Source organism: Myotis myotis, unplaced genomic scaffold (genome assembly GCF_014108235.1).
Source record: "Myotis myotis isolate mMyoMyo1 unplaced genomic scaffold, mMyoMyo1.p scaffold_m19_p_12, whole genome shotgun sequence".
Classification (NCBI taxonomy): domain Eukaryota; kingdom Metazoa; phylum Chordata; class Mammalia; order Chiroptera; family Vespertilionidae; genus Myotis; species Myotis myotis.
In genome coordinates this window covers 48687970-48709265 of record NW_023416316.1, presented here as the reverse complement: position 1 = coordinate 48709265, position 21296 = coordinate 48687970, and the positions used below count along the sequence as shown (strand labels likewise).

The 21296-nt window shown below is 39.9% G+C and overlaps 1 protein-coding gene across 11 annotated transcripts in view; it reads right to left on the bottom strand.

Moving 5' to 3' along the window:
* KDM4C (lysine demethylase 4C) overlaps positions 1 to 21296 on the bottom strand; it is a 335140-nt gene that overhangs the window by 140411 nt on the left and 173433 nt on the right. For 10 of the 11 annotated variants that reach the window (XR_004971309.1, XM_036331125.1, XM_036331127.1 and 7 more), the window contains 4 exons: positions 19195 to 19385; positions 15810 to 16048; positions 10398 to 10711; positions 6711 to 6819 (listed from right to left, as the gene is read on the bottom strand). Coding sequence is in view for 10 of the 11 variants with exons in the window: in XM_036331125.1 (XP_036187018.1) it covers positions 6711 to 6819; positions 10398 to 10711; positions 15810 to 16048; positions 19195 to 19385 (853 nt within the window). In the remaining variant the exon portion in view is untranslated. The remainder of the gene's footprint in view (positions 1 to 6710; positions 6820 to 10397; positions 10712 to 15809; positions 16049 to 19194; positions 19386 to 21296) is intronic. The other variant, XM_036331120.1, reaches the window with a different exon arrangement.

Here is a 21296-nt window from a genome sequence, read left to right as displayed (position 1 = left end):
AGCACACCCCTTCTAATTTCCTATTAAAAACAATGCCCTGATACTTATGATACCTCTGAGGGTTGGGGGGTTTCACTGAGAACTTTGGCATTATCAATGCTGCTTAAATTTCTTAAAGAATATTCACTCATATTTCACCTATGTGTGTATTCTTACAATACACATGGACAACAACAAGGAATACTGCAGATGATCTACTATCGCAACAGAGATGGCTGGTTCTTATCAGACATTTATATGTGCTCACTTCAGCTTCTTTTATCAGTACTGAGCCATTATTAGGGTTCCTAGTGTGATAAAGTAGAAAGAGTGTAAACCTAGGAATGAGACATAATTTAAAGCCTGTTATCTACCAATTGCCAGCCTTGTGACCTTGACCAAGTGAATTAATGTCTCTGAGCTTCAGTTTCCTCAACAGTAAAAGTGATAACACCATCTATCTTTAGAAACTGTAAATTGCAATTGCTAATAATATGTACAGTAGGAAGAAAGCAGCATGGTGAATTTCCATATCTTGGTGCGGATAGGGAAAAGAAAACTTCTAACAGAAAGTTGACATATCTTTAGAAAACTTGATGACAACATGGCTTCAAAAGGAACTTATTCTAATCATCAAATCAAAGGTAAGTGAAGAAAGAGTGAGCATATACAACTCACATTGTGTTAGGCAATATGACAGATCCTGGAAATAAATAGTCTCCTGCCTTCAATGAGTTCAAAATTTCCCATGGGAGAAACCTCCAGTTTCTTAAACGATTAATAGCATCTATAATACAAAGTAAAAAAAATGGCAGAATAAGATCTATAAGCATGTTGCAATTACCTGAAAAAAGAAAAAGCTCCCCTTACCTAAAAGTGAGTTCTGGTCATCTAGGTAAAGGACAACAGGACCCTTAGACATACTGGCCCAAAAACTAAAAGAGGCATCATCTGGTAGATCACACAAAACAGCTACCAAGCAGGGCAGCCAAGATGCCAACTACTGGAGAAACAAGGGTAAGGACTAGCCTATAGAGAGAATGTACAGAAAGAAGAAAAGGAAAGGCGGCAAATATCCATTTTGTCATTCTACATCCAAAACCATCTGGTGGTCCATCAGCTATACCTCTTGCTGTTCTTCAAACATGCCACACTTACTTGCTCTTTGGGGCCTCTGTACTCACTGTCCTCTCCCACAGAAATTCTTACCCCCAGATTCACAGATAACTCACTTAAAGGCATTAGCCTATACTAGGGGCCCAGTGCACGAATTCGTGCACCTTAAAAGGAACTGTGGACCGCGAGGCTGCTGTAGGCACAGGGGCGGGTCTCAGCCCATTCTCTGAGCCCCCACCCAGCCTCTCCCACCATGGCCCTGTCTCCCAGCAGTCCTGCTCCTGCTGCTGCCACTCCCATGCGCTGAATGCATCAGCCCCACTCGCACCTGCTGACAGCGCAGAGTTATTGGGGCCGGGGCCAGAAGCAGGTGCTAGCAGTGCTGATGCTGGCCATCAGGTCAGATGGTGCAAGCAATGGCTGCTGCCCCGATCACCCCTCCAGGAGCAGGGGGAGATGGAGAAGCTCTCAGGGGCAATCAGGGCTGGCAGCCGCCGCTCGCACCCGCTGATGATGCCGAGTGATAGGGAGCTGTGCCGGGCACTGGCAGCGGGTGCAAGTGGCGGCTCTGGTGCCAGCTGCGGGTATAAGCAGTGCCAGCACCGGCAGCAGGTGTGAGCAACAGGTGGGACTGCAGCACACAGGAGCAAAGAATTTTCAGTAACCACCAGAGGCTTGCCCCAATGACAGTGACCGGTGCCCCGCCTTGGTCTGGTGCCCCCACTCACATGCTCCACCATCCCGCCATGACCAACACCCACCATGTTCTACACATGCCCCCTGGTGGTCAGCACACGTCATAGTGACTGGTTGTTTGGTTGTTCTGCTATTCAATCTATTTGCATATTAGCCTTTTATTATATCCTATATAATAAAACCCTAATATGCAAATTGAACGGCAGAACAACGGGTCTCTATGACGTGCACTGACCACCAGAGGGCATATGCTCAATACAGGAGCTGCCCCCTGGTGGTCAGTGCGCTCCCACAGCGGGAGCACTGCTCAGCCAGAAGCTGGGCTCATGGATGGCAAGTGCAGAAGCAGTGGCAGGAGCCTCTCCCACCTCCACTGCAGGCAGGCAGTAAGGAGCGAGAGCCCTGGACTGTGAGAGGGATGTCTGACTGCTGACTTAGGCTTGATCCCCAGGGGGAGCAGGCCTAAGCCACAGGTGGACATCCCCCAAGGGGTCCCAGACTGTGAGAAAGCACAGGCCGGGCTGAGGGCCCCCCCCCCCACCCAACTGCACGAATTTCATGCACCGGGTCTCTAGTAGGATAATAAAAGGCTAATATGCAAATTGGCCCTAATGGTGGAACAACCGGGAACGACTGGTCACTATGATGCACACTGACCACCAGGGTGCAGACGCTCAATGCAGGAGCTTCCCCACAGTGGTCAGTACATTCCCACAGGGGGAGCTCTGCTCAGGTACAAGCCGGGCTGACAGCTGCAAGTGCAGCAGCAGTGGCGGGAGCCTCTCCTGCCTCCTCGGCAGTGCTAAGGATGTCCCCCGAGGGCTCCCAGGCTGCCAGACAGATGTCTGACTGCTAGCTTAGGCCCCTTCCCCCGGAGAACGGGCCTAAGCCGGCAGGTGGACATCCCCCGAGGGGTCTGAGACTGCAAGAGGGTGCAGGCCGGGCTGAGGGACCGTCTCCCAAGTGCATGAATTTTCATGCACCAGACCTCTAGTAAAGTATATTTCCTCAAGAAAAGACCTTGGCAACTATGGAAATATTTTAATAATATTCAAAACTGTTCACATACTAGTACCATTATTGCAAAACTTTTCTCGTTAAGTTTCTACTCTCTTTGATTAGCACAACAAAAATTCCTACACATTTTGATCTTGAAAATGGTTCCCCAAAACAAAACATCAGCAGTAAAACAGACATCAGTGTAGAATTTAGAAGTCCATTTGATATATATAAAATGAAGTCATGTCATCATTTCCCAAAAACTAGGAACCTAAGACCCAAAAAACAGAAAAAGAATAAAACAACACTTTATACAATTAAAATGATGATAAAGTGAGCCACTCACTCTCTGGGAGCCTATAAATGGCACTTAACCCAAACACCTACCTCCCACGAAGTGAAAAGTCCCTTTCTAAAATCCATGACAATGGTCCCCAAATGTCAGCCTACAGAACATTACTAGCCCAGGACTAAGTTTTCAATAGTCAGAGGCAAAATATGGAAAATGAAGATCATAAAGAAATCATAAAGTAAATTTTAAAATCTACAAAAACTTAGCAAACTTTGCATGCTTATTTTTGATCTTCACTGTTAGTTCCATGACCAAACAAAAGGTGGAAATAGAAATGGAGAAAATTTGGTACAAAATAAAAGATAATTCAATGCCCTGCATGGTTAAGACATCTTTGTCTCCTAGGAAAGGGAGTTGTGTACAAGTTTGAGAAAATGTAAAGCAATACATTTGAGTTAAGTTGTACAAAATTACAGTTTTGTAGGAAAAAAAAATCAAACATTACCAATTTCATCCTTTTCAACCAATGTAGTAATTTATTTTTTTCAAGATCTCAAGAATAGAATGACCACACACTTGCAGTATCAAAAATTGTTCCTGTTCCTGTTATTTCCTTCAAGACTTTAAGAGCAACAATGCACATGTGAATTTAAGAGTCTGAGTCTTACCTATCATTTTACAATCCCAACGCTCTCAGCACATTCAGACCTAAGACTTTATGTCAACCACATTTAGAAAAGTTTCAAGAGTGATTCTGAAAAGTATAGAAAGCAACCATATAAGTTAAAAACCTAACATTTTCCCTCTAATTCAATCAAACCCTTGTGAAGCCACTAGCATAATAAAAGAAAGGTGTTTTTAATTTTTATCCCCTATATTACAGTAAAAGTCAATGCCAATGGGGCTCCTAATATAATTTATGGGCAAAAAACCAAGCTAAACTGAGAATTCTTGACTATTACTACACAGCTGAGTGCTAGATAAAATATCCATAACATCTAAATGCCAAAAACATCTAATGTTTTATTGTACACATAATGCAGGAAAACATTTGCTGTGATCTATCAACAAACATTCCAAGCCAATCTACTAAGTACTCTGCTGAAGTTGCTGTTTTAAACTAACAGAAAATATAACTGTGCTTAAACAAACAGAAAATGTAACTGTTCTCATTCTGAAAGTATGATATTACCTCAAGTTAATAAGAATTGATACAAAAAGAAATCATTTTATAAAAATTAATAACATTTGGAGCATGACATGCAACAGTCATAAAACAGCATTTGTTTTCAAAATTGGCAGAGAACAGAAGTTTTACGGAAGGGAAACACTTATTGATTAGGGATGTTCCTATACTTCACTATTTTGCTTTTCAATGAAGGCTAGCACGGCGCATGAGGACTATATAGTATCCTCTCCTAATATAATTTCAAAGAATCAAAGACCTTTAGAGTTTGAATGAAACTTTGGGATCACTAATAATCCAACCATTTCACCATACAGAAGAGTAAACATCTGATGAGCCTTAGAGATTCCATGATTTAGCTCTCAAAGGAGAAGCCATTAACAGCCAAGGAGAGGCTAGAAGGCAGCAGGTCCTAGGTTCCCTACCATAAAACAGAGTCAAGTGCCCATCACTATCCAGCAAAACAAATAAATGGTGCTTTTAATATTTAAAATGGAAATTTCATTTCATTTAATATTTAAAATAACATTTATAAAGTCTGAATCAATAAATGACTTCATTATTACATTTGGTCAATATATCCTTAATAAAACCTTGAAGTAAAATAAATAAAATGAAGACCAACAAATCTATACCAATACTCTCAGAAAGGAAGGAGCTATAGCATGCCAGGGGCAGGAGGGCATAATTCTCCCCAAAATATCTATCTACCAAAGGTAAAGTGAAACAGCCAATTCTAGACAATGTACCTTGTGTGAGGAGTAAGTGGAAAGTGCCCAAGAGTCTGCTTGTGCACCAGAAATAGCACTTACAGTGACTATTGACACAGGGAATATCAGGCAATCCCAGAAGAAAACAAAAATCTCCAACAAAGTGAAATCAGTGGGTAGTTCTAGTTTTTGGAATATACACTGGTTTAGTATTCAACTTCGTCATAAACATGAGAGCTTTAATAAAAGGAGTGTGAAACAGAGAAAACCATTGGGAAAGTAATCAAACTGTGTCAGACTTGAGTTCCTGAGATTTTCCTTACTTAACTGCACTTAAATGTATACATTTTATTCTTTAAAATAACTGAAAACCTAGATTAAATGGGTTAAATAATGGTTAAACACCAATATAATCTCTAATTAAAGCATCAATTTCCATCTCTTCCATCTTTGTATTCAAATATTTAATCCATTACTAAATGAATTATAATATTAATAAAGACAGACTGTCCAAAAACTAAATTGCTGTTACAAAGCCTGAAATAACCTCCTAATCAAACTCTCAAGGCATGCAAACATTACAGAGATAGGGATCAGGGTCTAAGCTGTCTTTAATTTCAAAGAGATGCTTAACAACTCATTACAGTGTTGCACTTGCTGAATTGATGAGTTATAAAAAGTTATCCAGACAGCGCTCAGATTACAGAAAATCAGAACCATAACCAAGGTTTTAATCTGAACTTGTCAATTTTCAAACTTGTAGGTGGGTCACCTCTGCACTTGGGTGAATGCAGTATGGATGGGTACCACCATCTTTCAGTCTTTCTGAATAATTATTCTAAAAATCATAAAATTATAGTTGAAGAGTAACAAACAGAAATTTAGTCCAATGGTGATGAGCTCAGCATATTACCACAAGTTATTTCAGGATAGTTGAAGTGCCAAAAATCTACTCATGAACCTGAAGATTAGGAACCCTAATAATTAATGACCAGTCCTCATATTTTACACAAAAGGAAACTGAAGCCAGAGAGAGGACTTGTCCAAAGGCAAAAAACTTATAAGGGACAAAGCCAGGACTCCAGTCAGAGAGTTTACTGTCCATGAGTCAACCAGATTCCTCTTCAAAGTGGGTTCAAATAGATTTGGCAATTGCTTCTGCTAGATGCCCTGGAGGCTTCAACAGGCAGTACTCACTTTTACTTTAAATTTCTGACTTGGAATGAGAAAGTATAAATGTGATAGTAGTCCTATGATTAAGAACTACTAGGGTAACTTTCTCGTCTTATCCTATCACCTATCCTCACACAAGCCCAAACCCAGGCATCAAGGCCAATTGTCCTCTGCCTATGCCAAGACAGCTGTGGTTTGGTTTTTTCTCTAGTACATCCTTAAGTAAGGATACAAGCTTGTAAGAGTCCAGCTTTGTGTGTCTGAGGGACTTATGTGGTCTTAGCTCTAATTTCCCTACATCCACTCTAGTCCTGGCGTATTTCCCCCAAAGAACCCAGCATTAGCTCTCCCCTTCCAATCTGGATGTCATTTCTCTCAGAATCCCCTCTGGAGTTCCCTCATTGCTTGAGACCTCAGCTATCAATCACCCTCCTCCTGTGCTTGGCCACATACCAGGTATAAAAGGATATGGAAATACTCCATGTAGTTTCTTACTCAAGATGGTGTTCATAAATTTAAAAGATTCAAGTTTAAAATCCTGAAAATGTCACAAGCCTACCTTCATCACTAGTTGCCTGCTGCTTCACCAGAGTCATTGGGGATCTTGCTGGAGGCTTGCTCAGTGGATGGCGCCAACTTTTAGCTGTTTTGGTTTCTCCCTCTATTCTCTGATTACAAAACAAAAAATGGGGGAGAAACACAAGCAGTTAAAAACTTGTTTTAAACAAAACAATGATTTATAACAATTTAATTATGAAGAACTCTTGTACTTTTTTTTTACCTCGTAGGTTAGCCCTTTTGTTTAAAAAAAAAAAATGTAAAACTTTAAAAAAATAGGAATCCATTCTATTAGCTATTTTACCAAAATTCCATTAACTATCCTTCCACTTCATATTAAAATACTATCTGTATGTAGTTCAGGGTAGGCTTATCAATCCAGCAATAAATTTAGCAATTAGCAAGTTTTCAAACGTTCTTTAAAACTAACTTAAATTTAGGGTTATATATTCATAATAATATAGGACTGTGGCACATGGTCACATCCATGCTGGTCAAATGAGAATATATAGCATATTATTTTGCTTTCTATCCACACAGAAAACCACACTGCCAAATTGAGCCCATACACTTCCTTTTATTCAGACATGAATCATCACTTCTCTGAGGATTAAACACGAAATCAAAAGTGGTTTTTTCCAATATGATAAATTACAGTCATCTTGAAATCACTTACCTTTTTCTTTGTTGTTAATCCTCACCCGAGGATTTTTTTTTTCCATTGGTTTTTAGAGAGAATAAAAGAGAGGGGGACGTGGAGGAGAGAAACATCGATGTGAGAGAGACACATCGATGGGTCGCCTTCCGAGCACCCCGACAGGGGCCAGGGAACAAACCTGCAACCCAGTACATGTTCTTGACCATGAATCGAACCCTCGACCCTGTTTTGCTTGGGCTGATGCTCTAACTACTGAGAAACACAGGCCAGGGCTGAAATCACTTAAATTTTATAGAAAATCTTTTGTCCTGGGTTCTGTAAACTACATTTTCTTTTCAAGGGTAGAGAAAAAAGGCTATGCATACCCTGACATCTTCCAGACAGAACCCACTTACAAGCTTTCTTGCCCATTCAATCCAAAAAAAGAAAAAGGTAGGGAGACTCCCATAGAGAGTTTGAAATTACTAGGTTTATATCAACAGTTCACTGGGGGAAAAGGACTCACAGAAATTTTCCTGTTAGCTAAAACAGCAATGGCCAGAAATGCAGAAACTACACTGACATCTGACAGCAAAATAGGATTTGCTGAAAAAACATGTGAACACATTCTAATTGAAGCTAGAAAAAGGAAAAGTGAAACAGGATCTGTGGTTTGGGAAATTATAACTTAGTCAACAACAAAATATTTATTAAACCCTTACTATACAACAAGAAAAAGTACACTAGCCCCTGCTTTCAAGGAGTGTGCTCTATAGAAGGGAGGAGCCCAGACAATAAGCAAGTAAAAAGTAAATCTCTATCAGGTACTAATAAGCAAATATGCAGTAAAGAAAAAATAAAATAGGACAAAGAAATGGAAGGAGATAGGGCGGGGCTATTTCCTACAGGTCAACGGAGAAGGCCTTTCAGGTGAGGAGACAATGGAGTGAACCCTTGAGTGCAGTGAAGAAACAATGCACTCAGGTCTCTGAGGAAGGAGTATGTTGGTCAGCAGGAATAACAGGTAAAGTGGTAACATATTTGGCATATTCCATGGAGCCCAATTATAGACAGAGTGACAATGTTCAAAAATTAACCTAGCCCTAAGCAGTTTGGCTCAGTGGATAGAGCGTCAGCCTGCAGACTGAAGGGTCCCAGGTTCGATTCCGGTCAAGGGCATGTGCCTTGGTTGCAGGCACATCCCCAGTAAGGAGTGTGCAGGAGGCAGTTGATCGATGTTTCTCTCTCATTGATGTTTCCAACTCTCTATCCCTCTCCCTTCCTCTCTGTGAAAAATCAATAAAATATATATTGAAAAAAAAATTAACCTAATATTTCTTGAGAAGATTTACTACAGCTGATTGCTACCAGCATACACATAGTACTACACTGGATAGGAAGAAACACTGCTCAAAACCACACAAACATGAGATGGATGTGTATTACTTAGAGGGGCTGTCTGACACCATGGTGTAAGAAAAGAGTACTAATCCTGCTCTGGCTGGTGTGGCTCAGTTGGTTGAGTGTCACCTATGGAGGGGTTGCCAGTTCGATTCCCAGTCGAGGCAGATACCCGGTTTGCAGGTTCAATCCCTGGTTGGGGTGTGTACAGGAAGCAACCTATCCTTGTTTGTCTCTCAAATACATGTCTCTCTCTCTCTCTCTCTCTCTCTCTCTCTCTCTCTCGTCAATAAAAACATTTTTTAAAAAGGAATATATAATCACAAATAAAATGATAAAGGTTCTTACATCAAATCAGAAAATTGATTTATATATTATTTAACATTTTTAAACTACTTATAAGTAAAATATTCCAAGTGGATTTCCTTATCTAATCTCCCTTGCTACTCAAAGAGACGAAAAGGACTGTGGTGATTGAAATGAAAAGGAGGAATGAAGAAGTGGGTCTGTTCAGGGGCCCACTCTATCAGCTCCCACAATTGAGGCTCTTCTTACTCATCCACTTGAATTCCTTCATCAAGTTATACAGGTCAAAGAGGTTAATGAATTCTGATAATCACTATACATAGAGTGTGTGATTGCCTGATCCACTCACAACCTTATTGTCACAGCAACAGTTTATGCTGAAACCATATGACATTAACATCATATGAGAACATATGAAAAACAGGGCGGTCCTATGCAAACAGATAGAATGGAGAGGGGTCTTGAGTTTTCCAAGAGGTAAATGGCCTGTTTCTGGTAGTGGGCAAGGCCAGAAAGGTCAGCCTCGCCCTGGAATCAGAGTCCATGAGGAACATATCAGGGGGAGGCATGACCAGGGGAGTCTACTGTTAAAGTAGAAGCTATGGGACTTAAAGGAATTAACTGTTGGCAGGAGGAGATCAAAGCCCTGAAGGTAACTCATCTCCAGTCTGGTTAACATTGCAGGTAATAGAACGACTCTGTATCTTGACTGTATCAATGTCAATATACTGTGATATCTTCGTATAGTTTTTCAAGAAGTCACTATTGGGGGAAACTGGCTACACAGGAGCTTTCTGTACTATTTCTTATAAGTACACTAGAGGCTTAATGGATGAAATTCGTGCAAGAGTAGGCCTTCCTTCCCCCAACTGCCGGCACGGATTCCCTCTGGCACCCAGGACCTGGGCTTCCCTCTGGCAGCCAGGACCCGGGCTTCCCTCTGGCCGCCAGTAGGCAACCAGGACCTGGACTTCTCTCGCAGCCCAGCTTCGTCCAGATGGTCGTCCGGAAGGATGTCTGATCTAATTAGCATATTATGCTTTTATTATTATAGATATGAATGTATAATTATCTCAAAATAAAGAGTTTAATTTTATAATAATTTAAAAATAAAATTAAGCTCCAAAAAAAAGTGGCAAAAAGTTCTATGCTTTCTGAATTATCACCATGGGAGCCAGAGCTCACAGAAGGCTTACCTCCCAATCATGGAAGAAAATATGATGAAGACCCATACATTGTGAAATGTTATTTCTGGCCTATAGCAAGATTCAGATGCACAGCACAGCTTTCAGAAAGTCCTCTAATCACACAATAAATACAGTAAAAACAGACATTGCCACATACACTGGGGACTCTGAAACCATTCCTCTCTCCACTGGGGACCGCTGGGACTTCCCCAGGTTCAAGGCCACTCACACGGCTTTCCACATTACTGCCCTCTCCTTCTGTCAACCAACTGTTACTCTCAGGCACTGAGGAGCACAACTCTGGTAACTTTGACCATGGATGTTTGGGTGGGTCTGATTCCTTGGGGGTCAAATGGCCAACAGATATAGAATCAGCAGTTTCTCTGGTGTTCGAAGATGGAATTATGGCACAGGCTTGGTCATCCTTAGTTTTTATTTCCTCCTTCACAGATGTACTTAAGCAGCTGTTTCCTGAGGAGTAAAACAAAAGACTTCATAAATCTTGCATTGTGTTATTAGTGAGTACAATTGTTAAACTATTCTCAACTAACTTTCTATCTTCCAACTTCCCCTGTACTAGTAAATTTCCACAGACAAAGGTAGAAAAGGTCATGGTAGCATCATGCAGCCTTCATAGTTGTTAAGGTGAGACCTTGGAGTTTGGCAAAAGAATATACTTATCGACAAAATAAGGGATTAGAAAGAGGTTCTACTACAGACAAAAGCCAGGAGAACAACAATAATTATCCAAAGCAATATCAATTTTAATATTTCTAAAAATAAGAATTATATTCTAATATATGATGCTAACAGGTGCTACTGAGGAAACATTCCAGGTCAGAGGATATATGTAAAGAGCACATGTAAGGCTAAGTAGATACAGTAAAAGTTATTTCCTACACTAATGCTGTATCATGCAATGATCATAAGCACTGCTCCACTGCCATCTCTATTCACCCTCCTCCCTCCCTTACACACACACATGCATTATTTCACCTGTCACATACTAGCTGTGGTGCTGAACCTAGACACATCTTCTATTTAAGTGCTCTGCCAGGTATCTAAACCTGAGGTTAAAATGCAAGAAAATGTGTAATAAAACTGTGTGCCCTTGGCCTAAATGACCCAGTAATTAAACTATGGTAACAGACTATAAACAAATAGCCATATGTTTTGCATAACCGTCTCCTCTGCACTGCTTGTGCTGTTTCCTTCTCTGCCTGCTCCACCTTCCTACCTCCTATCAATTTATCTGAAGTCAATTCAATACCACCTACTGCAAGAAACACTGCCTGTCCAGCCTCCTGTCTCTTCAGGGTGTTTCCCTGTTATACCAGCAACATTCTATGCAATCTCTAACATGGCACTTACCACGCTGGCTCTCCACTAAAGTATAAACTCACTAAAGAAAGGTCTATGATTTAAACTCTATTAATAAAGACATTTCAAGAGCAAAAGGTAATGAGCATGGAGCAGCAGCTGAAGGTCAGATGAATTAGGACTATGATAAGGACTTTTTTTACACTGTAAGTGAAATATGAATAAAAAAGAAAGAAGTGGGGATAAGACCTAAGCTACACAAGACAAAGGAGCCAGCAGCGCATGCTCACCTTCTGGGGAGTAGCCCCACCAGTTCCTTTCCCCTCTCCTTCCCCACAGATATGCACCTCCTAAACCCTAAAGGACCCTATGAGGCTTGCAACCAGGGGAGCAATGGGCAGTGGCCCCTTGTACCACACTAACCCCTGAACCTGATCCCAAAGCCCCCTTTTCTCTAATTGCCCAGAGAGCTAGGGCAGCCCAGCCTAGGCTCTCCATTGCTTCTTCTATGCTAAGCCCTTTCTCATTCTACTGTCCCCAGCTTTAATGAATGTTCCCACATAGAAATAAATAAATAAATGAATACATAAGCAAGCAAGCTAGTAGTTTTCAAAGATCACTGCCATATAGAGAACTGATTAGCAGAGGTTTCTAGAGTGGACACTGGCAAAACAGGAAGGAAGCAATTTCTACAATAACCCAGGCAAGAGATAATGGTGTCTTAAAGGAGGAGAAAGCAGGGCGGGGCGGGGGAAGGAAATGGCTGGATTCGAAGAGTCTACAATTGAAAGACAGACTGGTGGAGCGGTACAAGAAGAAGATAGGAATTACCAATAAGCTCGATTAGTAAAAGGACAAATGCCTCAACACATATTAAAGCGCCAAAGTGTTAAAGCAGTTTCAGAGATATATGCAGTTTCAGGGGAAAAAGTAAAGTAGTTGAGACTTGCAAATGATGGCTTTAGGATAGAGAAACAGCTAAGGGACTACACATACCATTTCCCAAGACTAAGTAACATTTGTTGTTCTTTTTTATTTTTTTTTAATTCTTTATTGTTGAACGTATTACATATGTCTCCTTTTTCCCCCATTGACCTCTCCCTGACTACTCCGCCCCAGCACACGCCCTCATCCCACACTGTCTGTGTCCATTGGTTATGCTTATATGCAAGCATACAAGTCCTTTGGTTGCTCTCTTACCTCCCACACCCCACCCCTCTACCCACCCCTGTCTTCCCTCTAAGGTAGTGGTTCTCAACCTTGGCTGCACATTAGAATCACCTGGGAATCTTTTTAAAATCCTGATTTCTTGGCCTCATCCTCCAGAAATTCTGTTTCTTTGTTACTAATGTTGTGGCCCCACCCCATAACAAAGAAACACAATTTCCGGAGGATGAGGCCCCAAAATCAGGATTTTAAAAAGATTCCCAGGTGATTCTAATGTGCAGCCCAGGTTGAGAACCACTGCTCTAAGGTTTGACAGTCTGTCTGGTGCTTCTATGTCTCTGAATCTATTTTTGTTCATCAGTTTATAAGTGAAATAAGCCAGATCAAGAAAGATAAAAAAAAAAAAAAAAAGAAAGATAAATAACATATGATCTCACTCATTTGTAGAATATAATGAACAACATAAACTGTTGTTCTTTTTTAAAACCTTATTCTTTATTTTTTGTCTTAAAATTAAGTCAAAACTAAGAATTACCTATGTTTGGTTTTCTCTATTCCATATGAGCTCAAGAGAAGCTTTCTAAAAATGTAGCGTATATTGTAAATTGAGTTGCACAAAAAGTATTTTTTTTCATTTTAGAATCTTTTTTTAAATATATTTTTTATTGATTTCGGAGAGGAAGGGAGAGGGAGAGAGAGATAAACACCCATGATAAGAGAGAATCACTGGGGGGAGAACCAAGATGGCGGCATAGGTTAATGCCGGAGTTTGCTGCCTTGAACAACTACTTCAAAAGTGAAACTAAAAGACGGAACGGACATCACCCAGAACCACAGGAACGCTGGCTAAGTGGAAGTCCTACAACTAGGAGGAAAGAGAAACGCATACGGACACTCAGAGGAGGCGCAGTGCTGAAGTCAAATTCTGAGGTGCGGAGTGCGCGGAGCACGCTGGCGGCAGAGGGCGCGGTTGGCGTTTTCAATTGGGAGGGAGTCGCAGACTCTGAGCTCCAGATACGGGCGAGTCTTTAGGGACCCAGACTCAAACGGGAGAAACGGGACTGTCTGGCTTCGGTCAGAGCGAGTGCAGCTTTCTCTCCGAGGTTTGCAGCGGTTGCTGGGACTCAGAGAGGCAGAGCCCCTGGGGACAGGACTGAGAGCCGCCATAACTGCTCTCTCTGGCCCACCATGTTGATCCTGTGCGACCCGCCCCGCCCAAGCCCTGCACAGAGGCATTTGCCAGACAGCCTCAGGCAAAGGCTAGATTAACACCTCCCAAGAGGACAGAAGTTCTCTCACTGCAGACACAGCTGACTCTCACAGCCACTTGGCCTGGAGGTCAAACCCTCCATGGTATTAGCTACAACAATCAAAGCTTAACTACAAGACTGCGCACAAAGACCACTAGGGGGTGCACCAAGAAAGCATAACAAAATGCGGAGACAAAGAAACAGGACAAAATTGTCAATGGAAGATATAGAGTTCAGAACCACACTTTTAAGGTCTCTCAAGAACTGTTTAGAAGCCGCCGATAAACTTAATGAGATCTACAAGAAAACTAATGAGACCCTCAATGTTATATTGGGGAACCAACTAGAAATTAAGCATACACGGACTGAAATAACGAATATTATACAGACTCCCGACAGCAGACCAGAGGAGCGCAAGAATCAAGTCAATGATTTGAAATGCGAGGAAGCAAAAAACACCCAACCGGAAAAGCAAAATGAAAAAAGAATCCAAAAATGCGAGGATAGTGTAAGGAGCCTCTGGGACAGCTTCAAGCATACCAACATCAGAATTATAGGGGTGCCAGAAGATGAGAGAGAGCAAGATATTGAAAACCTATTTGAAGAAATAATGACAGAAAACTTCCCCTACCTGGTGAAAGAAATGGACTTACAGGTCCAGGAAGGGTGGAGAACCCCAAACAAAAGGAATCCAAAGAGGACCACACCAAGACACATCATAATTAAAATGCCAAGAGCAAAAGACAAAGAGAGAATCTTAAAAGCAGCAAGAGAAAGAAACTCAGTTACCTACAAGGGAATACCCATATGACTGTCAGCTGATTTCTCAACAGAAACTTTGCAGGCCAGAAGGGAATGGCAAGAAATATTCAAAGTGATGAATACCAAGAACCTACAACCAAGATTACTTTATCCAGCAAAGCTATCATTCAGAATTGAAGGTCAGATAAAGAGCTTCACAGATAATGAAAAGCTAAAGGAGTTCATCACCACCAAACCAGGATTATATGAAATGCTGAAAGGTATCCTTTAAGAAGAGGAAGAGGAAGAAAAAGGTAAAGATACAAATTATGAACAACAAATATGCATCTATCAACAAGTGAATCTAAGAATCAAGTGAATAAATAATCTGATGAACAGAATGAACTGTTGATTATAATAGAATCAGGGACATAGAAAGGGAATGGACTATTCTTGGGGGGGAAAGGGGTGTGGGAGATGCGGGAAGAGACTGGACAAAAATCGTGCACCTATGGATGAGGACAGTGGGTGGGGAGTGAGGGCGGAGGGTGGGGCGGGAACTGGGAGGAGGGGAGTTATGGGGGGGAAAAAAGAGGAACAAATGTGATACTCTGAACAATAAAGATTTAATTAAAATAAATAAATAAATAAAACAGTGATGTAGAAAAGATAAAAAAAAAAAGAGAGAGAGAGAATCACTGATCAGCTGCCTCCTGCACACCCCCTACTGGTGATCATGCCTGCAACCCAGGCATATGCTCTTGACTGGAATGGAACCTGGGACCCCTTAGACCGCAGGTCAAGGCTCTATTCACTGAGCCAAACTAGGTAGGCCATTTTAGAACCTTTTTTATTAAACCACACAGGCCCTGCTGGCTGTATGTCTCACAGTTCCACTCCATGTAGCACGGGTGCTCATGACCTTTGCAGCACTCCCTTAGCTTCCTGACTGAATTGCCCCATTACTCTAGAAGGCTTCTTGGTTAAGCTATGTGGAAAAGTGACATATCTGTCCCAGTGAACATAGATCAAAGGCACAAGATCATCAACCATCTACTAGTTATATGTGAAAAAATCAGCCAGCTTCTCACCTGAGAGCCCGATATTATTTGATAGATTCTGGTCCAGCTGCATCCTCCTAGCCAAGGCCACTCCCTCTGAAGGTGCTTCTATGTTCTCCAGCTTCACTGCTGCTTCTGGCTGTTCACTGACTTTGAGGTCATCTGGGTCTGGGTCAGGGGTAGGGCCCTGTGCCCCATCGACTGCAGCTGACACTTCCTCATCCTCCTCATTCTTAGGCCGCTTAGAGTGAGAACTAGTGCACTGGAAGCTATTAACAAGAGAAGCTGTGGTCAGAGCAATGTTTGCAAAGAACAGGATAAAACATACCAATGCAAATGTTATTTTCACTTACTGAAAGAAGAAAAAAAATTGATAGTTTTTTCAATTATTGTGCGGAGATTACCTTCACAATTAAAAGATTAATTTTAATGTTGAAATCTTAAGTTTTAACAACAATTCACTGAAAATTAAAATTAAGCTCTAGCCAGTTTTGCTCAGTGGCTAGAGCATCAGCCTGCAGACTGAAGGGTCTGGGTTCTATTCCGATCAACAGCACATGCCTGGGTTGCAGGCTCGATCCCCAGTAGGGGCATGCAGAAGGCAGCCAATCAATGATTCTCTCTCATCATGGAAGTTTCTTTCTCTCCCTCTCCCTTCCTCTCTGAAATCAATAAAAATATATAATTTTTTGAAATTAAAACAATGGTAAATAATTGATTATTAAATACTGTTGAGGGAAGTCTTTGTTAAAAGTTTATAACAATATTGAAAGAAATCTAAAAATAAAAAAGAAAGTGAAAAATGATGACATGGGGGAAATCTAATCAATAAATCAAGTATTATTTAGGTAATGAGAAACAAAGAAGAAAATGAGGAGAGCCCATAAAGCCACTGTTAAAATCTGTGTAGGTTTGCATTCCAAGGTGAACAGGTGACCACATTTCCCTGAATTTTGTGTAATTCTTAAGATTTCATTAAAATCATTAAAAATAAATGCCAAATCATCATTAGCTAAAGGAAATAAGAAGAAGGACGGTCAACTGCATATATTTGATGTTTATATCAACTTATTATTTTCAGAGTGGACACCATTTTTAATTTTTTCCTCTTTCAGTATTTTACAGCAAGTCACTTGATAGCTTTGTCATAGATACCTTTTATATATGGCACAACATTTCTAACACTTATTTAGAAAAAATTGCAATTCAAATAAAAGCAATATGTATTTCAGTGCCCCCAAATACATACACATAGACACACAAACAGCACAAAAGAAGACAGGAAAGGCAGAGGTCTGAGATAAAGGAGTAGACTTGAACAACCTATGTAAATTGGCTTTGGCTGTTGCTGGTAGTGGCAGTACTAGTACCAGCATCACCATTATCATGTGTACTGAGAACCCATGCACTGGCCTATGTAGAAAATCTTCACATTACTAAATGGATAGTACACGTAAAGTCAGATGATTGACATCTCTTCGAGATTTCAATGAATCATTCCCTTCATCAAATTTCCCTAGATAGGGCTTTACTTAAGGGAGTCAGAGAACTATGATCAAGCCGCAAAGCTGAGCATAACAAACAAGCCCCTTAACATTAGCTTTTCAAACTAAGTGAGTAAAGTCCACTGATTATTTTAACCTGATGAAGGCATTTCAAATCTGTTCCATGTCATGAATCTATGTCAACCCAAAAGGGCCACTGTGGTTAGTAACTAGGAGACCAGATCATACATCTAATTAAAGTATTATATTTTTTCTGACCATTAAAGAGCAATTTTCAACAAGATCTACTGGTGTTTCTTCTGAACTCAAGATTAACTACTGCCCCCTCCCACAGCTAGTGTCTTTCGTAATGTGGATTAACATGTTTATCAAAGGCATTGACTCTCTAAATCTGTGCTTCCCAAACTTTTTTTTAATGCAACCCGTAGTAAGTTATACATTCTAGATGGTGACACAACACACACATACACACATACTCACACATGTCATGAGTTAATACTTACCCTTCCCACACAGGAAGGACTATGATACTTTTTATTCTATTTTACTTCCTAATTTAAAAATGTTGTTTCTAACCTACTAAATTGCTCCGAAAACTAACAGTTTGAAAATCACTGCTATACACTATAGGGTGAAATAGAACACCTCAGTTTGAGTCCTGCTACTAATTCTGTGCCTCAGGGATTTCTCTCATAAAATGCGGAAGTTTGACTCCATGTTCTTAAGGTTCCTCCACTCACTACCATTCTAAAATAGCAGAAAATAAATGTCAGGAAAAATAAAAGAGAATCAGAAAATGAGCATCAAAAGTGTGGGCAAAGATTTAAAATTACAGTGTTATTTTAGTTAATAGCAAAAAAACTGGAAACAAGCTACAGGTCCAAACACAGGGGATTAGTTAAATACATGCAGTCATTAAAAATCACGTTGTAGCAAATCATTTGATTACATTAAAACACTCACAAAACTGGTCATCAAATTGTTAATAGAGCATCGCCCCAATTTTAGAAAGGCATATAATACTATATGATATAGAATCAATATATATGTAAAGGATATATACAAAATGTTAACACTGGTTATCTCTGGATTGTGAGGTTATGAGTGATTTGGGATTCCTTCATTATTCTTTTCCTTATTTTACAAATTTTCTCCAATGCACAAATATTACCTTTACAATCTGAAAGAAAAACAATGAGTAATATTGGAGAGTAAAAATGTAATATAACCCTGGAAAACATCAAGAGCCTAAAAATGTTGCCTGAGGACCTGAGCAACATAACACATACCCTATTCAATGGGTTTTAAACTAGCTAGATGCCTGTGCAGGTGTAAAAGCTTCTGAAATGGCCCTGGCCAGGAAAATGGAATGTAGAATAAAGTTCACGGGGACAACCATGTTACAGAAACGCCACATGCTTGGCTTTCTATCTCATAAAAGAATAAAACCAAGTGTATAAAATGGGGCAAAAAATAGGCATCCCGATGAGAAAATTAATATCAAATGAAGAAGAAAACTACTGAAGTCAGAAAGAAAATCAGTAGCAAAATGAAAAGGCTGGAAATCAAGCTACTGAAGTTAATAAAATATGGAGATGAATAAAGAACACCACCAATACAACTTTAAAATATGTTAGTGTAAGAGATCCAAGAGGTTCTAGTATTGTTTTACTTGCCATATGTAACAACTTCAGGAATATTCTCAAACACAAAATACAATTCTTTCTACTTCTATTTATTTATTACATTTCTCAAGAATTAAAATATTTTGTCTCAAATTTTCAGTAAGATATTATGTAAACTTATGAGGAATAAATTTTCAGCAAAGCAAAAAGTCTTTGAGAATATCACATCATAACCCATTTTAACTGCATAAGTACAAGTGTGATGGGGGAGGCCGGGACCGTTACCTCCTGGATGCTCTTATTTTCCTCCTTCTTTGCAGCCATGCTTTCACTTCAGGGGTGGTTTCCGGAGTAGGCTTTGTGTGATCAATGGTGTATATATCCTTTCCTTGTTTCCAAAGCTGGTATCTGTCTGGCTGAAATTTCTTCACAAAAATATCCATTGAAATTTTCACCATGTCATTCCTGCAGGTGCACTGAAACACAGAGGGGATGTTATGCTTTAAACATTTCATAGCTACATGAAGTCACACTGAGTCCTACTTTAAATGTGACGACGCACAAGAATATTTAGTCACCACATAAATGAGGATGTTTTACAGTTTCAAACATTCAGTGAGGGGTAAATTCAATTTCTTCTAAAGCAGCGGTTCTCAACCTGTGGTTCGCGACCTCTTTGGGGGTCGAACGACCCTTTCACAGGGGTTGCCTAAGACCATCGGAAAACACATATATAATTACATATTATTTTTGTGATTAATCACTATGCTTTAATTATGTTCAATTTGTAACAATGAAAATACATCCTGCATATCAGATATTTACATTATGATTCATAACAGCAGCAACATTACAGTTATGAAGTAGCAACGAAAATAATTTTATGGTTGAGGAACTGTATTAAAGGGTCGTGGCATTAAGAAGGTTGAGAACCACTGTTCTAAAGGAAGGAGAGAACCTGCATATTCACACTTATACATGGTAAAATAATATGCTCAAAGGCATGGTAGAGTTGATAGGGAACTGTGTACCAGGAACAACTAAAAGGAAAGTGCACTCATTCAAAAGCATGCCTGCAACAGAAGGATTAACCACTCTCCCTTCAAAAGGCTGTATAAGTGAGCTGAATGCTGAAAGGTCTGTGAAGCTGAAAACCTGGGTTCACAAACAGAAGTAGCTAATGAATGTGATTAGAATAATTAAACCAATGGGAAGAGGTAAATTTTCTTCAAGATAAATTTTAATCACATTATGTTTATTAACAAACATACTCTCAAAAAGTGGCCAACAATTAGGAACAAAAGAAGAGTCTCTTCTACATCATATCACATAAAACGCACCCACTGCAAAACACTACTACAAACATATCCACTAGGAAAAAAGGAATAGTATTAAAGTCAGTTCAAATAAATGATTATTTTGAATCCACTAAGATTTTGTTTTCATGGATATATACTTACCTAGCACCTAGCAGTCATATCTTATAAAGCATATTTCCTATAAAGACTTCACACAGGTTAAATTGCATCCAGCCCAAACTTCATCCAACAGGACAGACATTAATAAAATAGTGGTGCAAAATTGTCTCAAAGGTGTAACTATTATACCTTGGCAAACTCTAACACACTGGGCAACAGACTGGTTGACTCAACAACAGCTTTGAAACTCAATATTTTGTTGATATAATTATCATCTCCATGCAAATTAATTAGTTTTAATAATGTCTAGTCTAAAACTCCTTCCATAGAATTCAAATGATTTAAAAGTTCAGAGAACAATTAACATGCTCTAACTTCTTCTGCAAACAAACATGCTGTTATCAATGATATGACAATATTTCCAATCATCTACATTCATACCCAACATTTCCTAATCCATCTTTCCCCTCTACCCTTAGAAATCCAGTCTGTCATCAACTACCGAATTCTTCCTCTGAAATGTCTCCTGTACGAATTCCTTATACCAGTCTCTGCTAGCACCAATTCATCTTTACAGCTGTCACTTTAATCTCCCCCAAATGTCTTGTAATCTTTTGTATCTGAGTTCAATAGAGTGTAATCACCCTTTAGAATTAAGTCTCAGTTCCTGAGCTGGGCATTCAAGGGCTCCAACATTTAATTCCACCAGTAAAATTTCCAGGTTTCTCTCCCATTGCCAGTAAACATGAATATTCCTCTTCAACCCAAGTATAGTCACGGGAGCCCAAGTGCCACAAATGCTTCCTACCTCAGCACTACTGCTCCTACCACAAAACCCTCCTGCTCACCATTCTGCTATCCAAAGAAAATTCATAATAAACACTGGAAGGAAATTGTATTGAATGTCTGCATGTGGTACTATTAATCTACATCACTGCTTTCTATTGTTACATACAGAGAAAGTTCTAA